The sequence below is a fragment of the Curcuma longa genome, chromosome 9 (assembly GCF_044706935.1).
Source record: "Curcuma longa cultivar G26 ecotype Majalengka, Jawa Barat chromosome 9, ITB_CL_G26_1.1, whole genome shotgun sequence".
In the NCBI taxonomy this organism is placed as follows: domain Eukaryota; kingdom Viridiplantae; phylum Streptophyta; class Magnoliopsida; order Zingiberales; family Zingiberaceae; genus Curcuma; species Curcuma longa.
The window spans coordinates 7,680,560-7,692,657 of record NC_133869.1 but is presented as its reverse complement, the minus strand read 5'-3'; the positions used below and the strand labels follow the sequence as shown (position 1 = coordinate 7,692,657).

General features: G+C 34.8%; 1 protein-coding gene across 1 annotated transcript; it reads right to left on the bottom strand.

The window, feature by feature from the left end:
• Positions 1-2,087: 2,087 nt before the first annotated feature.
• Positions 2,088-8,715, bottom strand: LOC141834901 (kelch repeat-containing protein At3g27220-like). Its single transcript, XM_074722293.1, has 7 exons — positions 8,374-8,715; positions 7,727-7,912; positions 6,156-6,385; positions 5,657-5,827; positions 4,397-4,502; positions 3,750-3,956; positions 2,088-2,456 (listed from the first exon to the last, which is right to left on the bottom strand). The coding sequence occupies exons 1-7, from the start codon at positions 8,563-8,565 to the stop codon at positions 2,292-2,294; spliced, it is 1,257 nt and encodes a 418-aa protein (XP_074578394.1). The 5' UTR covers positions 8,566-8,715; the 3' UTR covers positions 2,088-2,291.
• Between the last annotated feature and the right edge of the window lie 3,383 nt (positions 8,716-12,098).

Genomic DNA, 12,098 nt, shown 5'->3' with positions numbered 1-12,098 from the left:
CCCACGTGATAGGGGCTTCTCGTGGGCCCAATGCTTAGATTGGGCCACCCAATGTCGGTTGGTGATGTCGACTAGTTTTACCCAATTTCACACGCTAGGGCCCACCTTAATCTGCAATTGGATAACGGGTGGCTGACGTCCGGTCTAATCCATGGGTGCGGTCGGTGGTCCATCTAATTATTACACTAAAAATCTTGGTAAAATGATTATTTCTCTATTTTTGACATTTCATGTAAAAATAAAAGGCACTTTGCCAAATCAAGATCAGATTTTTCACAGATTCAGAACAAAAAAAGGATATAACATTTTAAATGTTTGTTTTTTTTTCAAAACAATTGTACTTTTATGAACAATTTCAACAAACGAACAGTGATGTCTCACCAAGAATATAATTCAATTAAACTCGATTACCATCCATTTATAATTGCCGTTCAATTTGTTATTTATTTATTTTACAGTCGTGGAACATCAATATCAATGGTGTTCTTAACTTGAAGAAGTCACAGAAAAGCAAGAATGAGCCATAATTATGATGATGATGATGAGGCAGTTGAGACGTCGATTAAAAAATATATTATTTTAAAAAAAGAATTAGACTACATCTTATAATGATGCACAGCCCCTAATTATAAGATTCCATTACGTAGATTGTTATAACTTGTTTAAGTAGATTAAACCCTTACAAAAATTTACAGCCGTCCTAAATTTCAAGGGACGCCTAACAAATATAACATTGAGATGAACTTCCATGTGTATGATAGAATCAGAAACTTTTACTGCATCATCCTGACCTTTAAAAATTATTCATGCATTTTCTTTTTTAATAATTTAGGTATCAAGTTATTTGACTTGAAGATATCACTATTCCAATCTTGAAGATCCAATAGTAACGTTTTAAATTTTTTATTCTAAAATAAATATCCTATAATGGGTTATAATTGAAATTCAAATCATGAATACTTAAATAAACTACTAAACACCCTCTGGGACAGAGTTGAGTTAGCTATTACAAGAATGATCAATTATAATTTTTTGATTTACTTTCTCATAGATGATCGTAAAATTGATCGTGTGAAACCGTTAGAGCGATGAATTTCATTTTGTATTACAATTGAATACACCACTAAGCACCTTGCTAGCGGAGTATCCATGCATTATTGTGTTATGGGCAGCAGTAGTCACATTTCTTTGTATCTGATGTGTGTTACAGTGGCGCCATACCTTTGCTAATCATTTCTCTGGAAATTTTGAAAGCTATTTTAGTGTCTCCCTTGATACAGAACCCATGAACAATCTGAGAAAATTTTCAATTTGCCCGTCAGAGTTATGCCATTTTTCCCATTTCGCCCTAAAAACTGAAAACTTAACTTTATTCCATCTCTTTTGCAAAATCATATCTTTTTGCCTGAGCTTAACAGTAATGATTTAAGCATGTTCAATATTTGAACAGACAATATTAAACTCACAAAGTAAAATAATAAGCTTTTGCACAAAAAGTGAGACAAAATATAAATTATCAAATTGTATAGGTTGACGCTAAAAACATCGGGAGGATATATTGTTTATTTTTTCTAGAATCATTAATTTTGAACTGAATTGAAAGAAATTAAAATAATAAATAAAAAAATAGTTTCATATGGAAAATAAAGTAGAATTTAGATAATATTTCTTTAGAAAAAAATAACATCTGATCGTTGACCTGTTTTTTAGGCTTTAACGGGACTAAATCATAAAGTGCTGCTTGAATATATGGTTATAAATCAATTGAAATATATTTGTAAGCAAATTCAATACCATACTTTATTAACCGCTCATTTAGATTTATTAATATTAAAATGAATTCCAATATAGTTTTAAGTTCGGCAAAATAAATGAATATATCTGTACGCTTCATCAGTAAAGCCAAGAACTCAGTATCTAAAACCATCAGACCAATGTGTATATTACAAATGGTACTATGGTAGCAAAAATGTATGACAGAAATGAACGAAGGCATCCAAATCATGTTGAAGAGGAAAATAAAATACAAGAAATATATTAATTAACAATAAAATAAATAGTGAAACCATGAGAAGCTACAGCTGAAATTGATCAAAGGTAGAATGGCAAGCATTTTAATAGCTTCTCCCACCAAAAGTAACAGAGAAAACAAACACCTTGAGGTTAATCTAATACAAGTATAAAACAATATAATTGAGCCAAGAATTAAAAGATGGATGTAAAATAACCTGAATCTAACCCAACCTGAAGATTGAAACCAAAATTTCACCTGTAATAAGATCAACTAGAAGTTATAGATGCAATTTAGTTCTCCACATGCACCCAACGACCTTCTTGGGAGCAGGATCATTTGGTCCTTTGTCTCGCTGGCCAGATGTGAAATAAAGCCAGCCATTCCAGTAGCCGACCAAGGTGGTCTTGATGCGGAAAGGCATCCTTCCCAACACCGACCATTCCTGCAAATTTAAGACAGAAAATTGATGATCAGAAGTGCTTAATTTAAGAAATATAAATTAGTGTGGACCATGCTTGCCTGCAAACTACTGTGTAACAAATGTTAAATTAATTCATCTTTCACGGTTCTTCAGATTTATAAAAAAAATCCAATTTTTTCCTTTTTTTCTGAAGAAGGCCAACTATTTGATGTTTGCTTTATTGCATCCATAGAGAGCAACCATGAATGAGAAATGATGTTGCTGTAGTATCACAATATGAACCAAGAAAGTAAACTATATAACAGATGAGCTATTGCCCAATTTAGCACAAATTCTACTGAGTGAGGTAATTTGTGGAAAATGGATATAATGTTAAGTTGAAAAAAGGAGCATGCAAGATATTTGATGTGTTCACTTCTAGGATGCCTTTCTAGCCAGTGCCAGTGAAAACAAAAATCACGCAATTTCAAATAAAACCAATATAACTTATTTGTACTAGAGAAAGCAATAGAAGCACAAATATGTATTTTAAATACCAGCTGAATATATAAATTCAAGAAGTTAACTTAGAAAGCAAGTGGTATATATATGTACCAGGCGGCATACCAACAACATGCTCCGACCATGTAATGAACACGATGAAAGATAGCTAATCCTAGGTATATGGTCCACTAGTAATTCTTAATTGGATCGGTAAACACCAATTGGTTCCTGATCTGCTTGATGCTTTTGGGCTAGGCCAACTTTATTGGGTCACCGAACCTCATCTTTCTGCAACTTTGGTAATTCATTTTCCTTTTAACAAAATAAGATGTACTGCTCCTCTCTGTAGATCTTCACAATACAAAAAAGAAGAAAAAACAAAGCTTCACTGATCTATAAGTCAATTAGGAGTGGCAGAAGGTTGGGGAATTGCAAAAGGATGTCAAGAAGATCATACAAATTGCTTGTTTGTTATAAGTAAATGGTAAAGATCCAGTCTTCATAGCAACTTAGGTTTAGGCTAGCACTAGATGGGCCAACTAACAAGATATGTAATCAATAAATATAAAAGTGCATCATGTAAGTCCCATACACTTATTTGCGATTCTTTCAAAAAGGAAATTTGGTTGCACTAATGTTTCAGTGTGATTTATACCTTTTTTCCATGCACTGAACAGAGAAATCAAATAAAAATGATCAGGCAACTAAAAATAATAGTTAACATTCATCTAATAAAGAATCTAAAGAAATAGTTAAAAACGAAGAAAATTAATAACAAATAATAAATTGTTCCACAAAATCAATTTCTATATAAAGGAAAAGGATTCCTACCAATTTATCCAAATTGAATCGAAACACTTCTCCAACTAACACCATCTTTTTGGTTGTAGGGTGCTTTTCTGTTGTACCTCCAACAATTATAATTGAATTGTTAACATTAACCCATGCAAACTCTATATGAGAATCTGGTTTGGGCATGGGCGGAAGTTCCTTCCATTTCATTTCATTATCAAGCATGTAGACATCATTGTACACAACCTGGATAAGCAAGAATAGAATCTGAGGAATATGAAAATATGAATGCTAAACTAAATGACTGCTAAGAAAGAAGCCGCTAGATGAAAAACATGGAACACCATAATATAAGTGTTGCAACGTGAATACATACATGCCAGTAAATTCAATCCCACCATTTTAGGCATGATTTTGAACAAAATACATCAAAGTTTATAAAATTAAATAAACATTAAATAATCTTATAATCTTCAATACTTGAACTCATCTTCCCTTTGAGCCTATGTCTTCTGACATTTACACTCTAATTAGGGTATTTTTCTCGATCACATGTAAAATTCAATTAGAAACAGTCACGTCGGGCACTTTCATCGATACCCATGTTGGATACTCCTATTGAATACAAATAACATTTTACAATGATTTTTTTAAAAAAAAGTATTGACTTAAGAACGATAACTAACCTCACTTCTTCGGACACACTTGAAAATTGGTGATCCAGGTTTGGCCATAAAATCACCCTCTTGACCACCAATGACAATAAGTTGATCATTGGCAACAATACAGGCCCTGGTTGAAAAGAAAAGTTTAGGTTAGATTGAGATTGTACCATGATAATGGTAACAATGTGACTACAGAACAAAATTTTCAAATGTCTCAAAATCATATTCGAGCTGGGATTCTTGGAAAGAAATGAGATGTCTCGAGCATATATTTAAGAATGATGGTTAATGATGTGATTTATGAAGAATAATATAAAAGGTCACTCTAATTGTAGGCAGGGACAAAGCCAAGGTGAGGGCGATGGTGGCCCCCTCCCCCCTCTCAATTTTTTAATACAAGAGGTGTCGGGGGCATAAAAATGAGGATCGAATGAAGGGGCAAATGGGGAGTGACTACACCCCCCCCCCCCCCCCCCCCCCCCCCCCCCCCCCCCCCCCCCCCTCTCAACGTAAATACATATTTTTCGTCCTCTCAATATGAAATTCTTGATTCTGTCCCTGATTTGCAGGGGTATGGTTATATTACTACAAGAGCTAGCTGTCACTGTCATAAGGAGAAATAGACAAGTTGCATCAGTTGCCTAACAATGGGATCATTACATTATCATGTTGAATATGCCTTCATTTGAATAGCATTTTCAAGTCAAAAAAAAAAAAATAGTCAGATCTGAACAGCATAGACAACTAAAATTAACTGAAGTACTGAACACTTTCAGACACGTACAATAAGGCTCCTCATGCTTATACCTTGCATGATACGTACCTGATGCACTACATACATAATGATGTACTTGTAGAGGAACATTTTATCTGACATAATGCTCAATTTCATTTTTCTAATTTATTAGCTCTCTTCTGTTAAAGTTTCTTTGAAATGTTTGGTGTCCATGTAGAACTACAAGTTACATTACTCCTTGAAATACTGATCACATAAATTAACGAGCAAATATCTCCTGTCAGCTAAATAGAACTAAACCTCAAATTAGTAAATAAAGATATGAATCTGATTGTAACAAATGAAAATATCTGTAAAAGGATCATGAAAGATAACAATATTATTTGATGATGGTCACAAATTTGAAAGTCCATCCGAATTTTTAAACTACAACTTCCACCTCGTGACATATGAGATACATAAAACAGGCTTTGTTATAGGAGAAACTATAGCTAAATCTTTGGAAACAAAATTAGGTACTAACTTTAGAGAAATGACCCACAAACCTGTGGGGTCCACCACGAGGTATAGGAATTTCACTCTGCCATTCTTGCTGCAAGGCCTTCCCGTCCTTCACAGCAAGACTCCAGTGTTCTAATCCAGGTTCATGGCGGTCCTCCTTGCTTCCACCCATGACATGGAGTCTGCCTCTCCAGAGTTGGGTAGCTGGAGCATACCTGCAGGTGCTTGTGTTAAAGCTGTTCTCAATGTAAACCATATAAATCCATTTCTTGTTTTGGACAGTAGCAAACGCCATCGGAAGTGTCATGATTATGGGTCGATTCTGAAATGATATTAATTCATGGGATCTACTAGCATTTTTTTATGTTGACCAATACTAAAAATTGTAAAAAGAGAACTGGAGGGATTGAGATTTTAAATGACAGGGTGGGATTGAGATTTTAAATGACTGCACATAATCCATAGAATGCTATTACAACTTAATTCCACATGTTCAATGTGATTTATATAGGTGTTACCCTGTTGACCTTTTAAAGAACTCACCTAGGTACTGGCAAGGGTGGCAGATCATGCCACTCTTTCTTCTCAGTATCCAGCACAAAATTCCTAGCAGTAGGGCCTCTACATTGAGGACCATATTGTCCAGTCACAACATAGATGTATCTGCCATCTGTTACCATTCCTAAATGAGAATGAGCCATTTCTTTGGGCATGTCAAATCTTCCTCCCCACGTGTTATCAGTAAAATTATAGATATCTACATGAGAATGAACCTGCAAAAGAATTGCTACTGTAAAAGATCTTTAAACAATGTAGAAAAGAGAAATACATTTGACTGCTGCCGACCTGAAATCTTTTTTTTTTTGCCTTTATTTTCTTGTTGCAAAAATCCAAATAGTTGGATATACAGCTTATTTGGATATTCCTAATGATATATAAGCTTGCATTGAGTTCGATGGTGGGAAAAGATCTGTGTTGTTGTTTACAAGAACCAAGTTACAGATTAAGTTGTTTGTTTTAGCCATGATTTAGCTTTTGCCAAGCAAGTTAGCTAATGTTAAACATTGTGAAAGAGTTTTACGCAAAACAAGCACATAGGATTTCCTGGTGCCATGTAATTCAAAGAGCACAAGCCTGATACGATACAAACCAAGGACTAGCCTACAAAATAAATGAGAAACTCTTAAAGAAAAACTATAAAACAATTGCTTCTGTGCAATATCAAATCATGCAATCAGGGCAATGACACAATAATGTGAAGATCTGATACTTCATTTGTGAGTTGGAACTCAAGTCCATTTCAACTCTTGGACATGTCAGACTGACAAGCAGGTAAAGTGAGGCATTGAAGCTCAACTTTCTATTGAAATTCTATAAATGATCCTAGTTATTGCTTCTAGGAAAGTGGTTAGTTCCCCAAAACATTATCTTAAAGTCAAACAACACTGAGATGGTTAAGGAATGTTCGAGAAATAAAAATTCCTTTAAACTAATATAATACTAAGGAATTTCCTCATTTACATCATAAGTTTTTTTTGAGAAAATTCAACACATAAATTGTCACCTATTGGAAAGAGAAGAAAGTTAATAAATAGAAAAAAACATTAAAAAGTTACAGACTTCAATGTACATGTTCTGCTGCTTACACTTGCAAGCACTTGAATTGAAGGGGAAAAGGTAAAGAAAACAAAAGATAGAGCAACTGAATGTTGTATATACCTATTGGAGACAAATTTAGATTGAAGAGTTAGAAAGAGGAGGTCAGTATGCCTTCCCTTGTTTTTATATTGAGGGGTTTGAAACAGGAGGTCAGTGTGCCTTCCCTTGTTTGGAAGAAGAGGGAATGGAATTCCCCTACTCCATTTGCTTTCATAAGCATTTATAGATGCATTTATCATTGCTGTCCACTTCTAGCTCTTCTTTCTCACTTATTCATTACTTTTACATGAATTTTTGAAAACTTAAGAACTGGTCGATGTCACTGAAATAATTAAAACAGATCATATTTTGGATAAGATGTCAATGAAAGCATTCATACATAGCTAGTGTCACATAATACTTCAAAAACTCAGAATTGAACTAGGAGTAAAGTCTAAGCTATATAAGATTCTCACATAGTCGATTGTACCATATCCAGCAAAGACATACAAAAGATTTTTAATCTGAATAGCAGCGCCATCCAGACGTGGAACAGGTGCCTCTGCCATCTCTTCCCATTCTAACTTTGTTGCTGGTAAATCAGCAAAAGTTGCATTTAATTCTTTTGAATCTAATATTTTTAAGTCCTTTTTCTTCTTAACCTGCAAAAGGACGATTTATTAAAATCAGATAAAAAGAAGAAGCACAAGGGAAATGCGTACGCTACCAACAGATATAAACTTTTTTAGGTATGAAAAGCTACAACAAAAGAAATAGAAGAGATTGAAAAAAAGCATAAAAGAAAAAAAATTACTGAATCTGTACTTACCAGAATTATTTATCTCCAAACTAATACATTACACTTCAGATTCATTTTAGAGTAATTTATCTCAAAATATAAAAATTCTCTACTTGCTCTCGTCAACATTCCCACAAATACCTTTGCTTCTCTCGCTCTCTTTCAATTATCAAGCACGAGGAATCATTTATCATCAGATTCGTTAAGCATTTTCAAGATAAAAGCAAGAAAAACAGTTACCAGACAGATAGAGATTGGCCTAGAAAAGAAAACGCATCGAAATTCTAACAACGACAACATCAGAAACGAAAATATCAGACTCACCACCGACTCGGCAGCCAGATCGCCTGCATCGGCAAGTCTCTCGAGAGATCGATCGAGGTTTCCGGACCAAACGAAGGAAGAAGCAGCGGAATTGGAGTAGGCCCAAAGGAAATCAGCGATGAGGGCGACCCCTAGAAGTGCGACGCAAGAGAGGACCAAAACGTACCTCCCCGACTTATTGGATCTCGCCATCGAGATCCCCGGGGGCGAGGAGGAAGCCCGAGTAGGGATGGGAAGTGGTCGGCGTGAGAAAGAAGAAGACTGGGGAGCGAGATGGCAGTGTGATTTGAACGGGGAGGATCGCGTGCTTCACTCCAGCAGTGACGATGCTTCGGAGGAAGACGGAAGGTTATGTTACACCGCCGGAACCGGTTTAGTAGATGTTGCTCTTTTATTCAGGGGGCCGAGGCACGGCGGTAAGTCGTCTCACGACTTGTGACATGACTTGAGTCGCGGATCTTCCATCCGCGTGGAGCCGTGACATATGTCGTGGCGTAATTTTTGTTGCCTGGTGGTGGTAAAAAAAAAGTAATCCGTCGTATTTCTGTCAAAAACGCCACACGCGATCTTACGACTATATAAGAAGGTAAATTGAAAAATTACAATTGATCATGACACAGGACTGAAAATGGGCATCCTTATTATTTGATCGCGTTGTCGGTGGATGATTACCAAAAATTAAAAAATAATAATAATATACAATTTAAATAATTGAGAATTAGAAAGTCTATCAGAGCGATTAATGCTCTATTTGATCGCAATTTACACTAATCTTGAAGCAAGCACACCTACACCAAATCATTTACCTCTTGTACTCGAAGAAATGCTTTTGTAATTCTGATAACCTGTTCTTTTGCAAAGGTGAAATACATCACCTCAGCGGTCTTACACGATCAGCTCCATGATCATTTGTGAGGAAGTAAATTGAAAAACTACAGTTGATCACAACGCAGGAAGGATATTGTCTGACTTCGTCAAGATTCAAATCCAGTAATTCTAATAACATGGAAGAGTATGATTTGTTCCACATCGTACTTTTTGATTTGATACCTTTATTAATTGATAAAATTCTGGATAAATATATTTGAAAATGTTTCAACATGGTATTCCATTTATATTTGAAAATGTATTTGGACTACATATTTTTTAAATAAAAGAGTGTTTTTAAAAAATATATATATTTAATAAAAATGAATAACTTTAAAAATTTCGATACTGAACTGTCGGAAGTTGTTTTTGTTAATCATTAGTAAATTGAGTATTGTCTAGATTGAGTAATTATTTCTTTGTTCTTCTGATATCGAAAATTAAAATTAAAAAACTCAAATCAAATAAATCAAATTTTCAAAATTCAAAAACAAGGTAGAAAAGATAGTATACAATTATAAAATAAACAGCTTATTAATTTATAAAGTTGAGAAAATAACGATTAAATAATTCGTAATAATTGAAAAAACATAATTTTTTTTAAAGAGTTAAAATTGTCGATTAAGTAGGGATTCCGAGATTCCAACGATCATATAAATAAAAAAAATGAATCTGACTGTTAATAAGGAATTAGAATAGTAATCGGCCCATCTCTACGAGCTGCTTACAATTTCGGCCCGTTTAATTGAGTCAATAAATAATGGGCTCAATGATCCGGTTACAGATTCAGGACCCGGCCCGTGGTCGGCTTCTTTTCCTTTTTTTTTTTTTTTTTTTTTGCAGAAGAAAAAGAAGCTCATCTGACCTTTCTCTTCTGGTGGGAATTCTGTGTTGGATCATTGGTAGGGCTTTACACTAACCCTGAAGCAATCAAGCACGCATATATATATAAATGCCTTTGTCTGGCCTTACTTAACATTTTGTAATTCTGATAACCTGGAAGAGTTTGCATGATCCGTTCAACATCATACTTTCTAGGGTAAAGCAAAAGCAAAAGAATGCTGAGCGATTAATGCTTCTTACTGAAGGCTTTTAGTTGCTTATACTTTTACAGAAATACTAGAGAAATTTGTCTGGAGTCACAAAGTTAAACAACTTCTGTTACTTTTAGTTTTTGTTTTGTCAGCTCGCGTATCTTTTTGTCTTCTTGATTCCAAAAGTATAAATCTGCTTAACCGTGACACTGATTTCTAATTGAATCATAAATCTAAATACTGTATCCTAAATCTATACTCTAAAAAAATAATAAATAAATTAAGTGCTCATGTGTATTCGGATTAAATATTGTAGATAATCAAGCCATTAGTTAACGAACGGACTGAAGTATACATTCTTCAGAGGTAGTCATCAGAAAAGATAAAAGGATCTGAAATACACTCAAAAGAGAGTTAGAATGACACTGATTATGGATCCTGACAAATCGTTCTTACGCTCAAGTTAGAGATTTTGTAAGAGAAATGAGATTAAGGATTTGAAAAAATTACGATTCTGTTTGTATATTTGTGCCTATGGATATGGACAATCTTTTATAGAGTTATCCATGTATCCAATCTCCGAAACATTAGCATCTATATATGTTTTGAAATATGTTCTTTCGTTTATGGTAACTTTGATATACAAGCTCTAATTGTCTATATCTTCTAGGATATTTTCTTTATTTTTCAAGAAATAATCTTAAGGTTTCCTAGTCTTATTGATAAACCGACTTTATAGATCCCACCTAGAAGTAGACGATAAAAAATCCGAGATCGAGATGAAGTCGGCACGCGAGACCGAGATAAGACTGACAAAGATTGAGATCAGGATTATAAGTTGAAATAAGGTCGGTATATGAGATCCAGTAGATATCGAGGTCAGGATCTGAGACCAAGTAGAGATCGAGATCGGGATTCAAAGTTGAGATGAGATTGACGTATGAAATCTAGTAGACGCTAAGATTGGGATTCAAGATCTAGATAGAGATCCGAGACTGCGATAAAGTTGATGTCGAGATCGAAATTCGAGACCTAGTAAAAAATCAAAGTTGGAATCCGAATTAAAACGAAATCAACGTTTGAGATCTAATGGACGCCGGAAGTCAAAATTCAAGATTGAGACTGTCAACTAATTATCCTTGGAATTTTATCTAATTCTTCTTATCTTGCTTAATATATAGTTCTTTATCATTCTATATCTAAAACCACGTGGCAATTTTAAACTTCCGCCGTATCAATATGCCCGTCGTATCAATGTGCAACCTTTCAAATCCTATCAAAGCAACGATCGTCTTTGATTTGATTAAAGCATATTCAACAGTAACTCAAAATATCACCATCCTAAATCACGTCACTTCTGGAAGCGAGGCGAGTAAGGGGAGGTCGGTCTGTTCCCTGCCCACCATGCCAGTTTTGTAGGGAATCCAATCAAATCGCGAGGCCGATACGCACAACGGGCAAGCAAATCTGTTGGGCTGCCATTGGCCGACGACAGATCTCAAATCTAATCTTTATAGGCGTAGCGGCTACGTGTCCGATGGCGAGTTGGATACTCGATTAGCCTGATTGGATATGGACGTTGATATCTATACTTTGCTAACGATAGATAGTTACACTTCATCTTTCACATTGTGAATTACCATTGTTACTTAGGATGAAAATGAAAAAAAATTAAATCTTAAGTATAATTAAATACTCTTAATGGAACTCCAATCCGGCTTTAATTTTCTCTCGCATCCTTAATGATATATCTTGGTTGTGTAATTATGGTGGAAGAGGTAGGAAGTAGTCAAAAATAAGATAGAAGAGGGAGTAGGCACACAC

Excerpts from the sequence above, each read along its gene's own strand:
- LOC141834901 (XM_074722293.1), bottom strand. The coding sequence starts at position 8,565 with ATGGCGAGATCCAATAAGTCGGGGAGGTACGTTTTGGTCCTCTCTTGC. Across the intron at positions 7,913-8,373 it reads ATCTGGCTGCCGAGTCGGTG|GTTAAGAAGAAAAAGGACTT; the intron begins GTGAGTCTGATA and ends GTCCTTTTGCAG. Across the intron at positions 6,386-7,726 it reads GATATGGTACAATCGACTAT|GTTCATTCTCATGTAGATAT; the intron begins GTGAGAATCTTA and ends ATTCTTTTGCAG.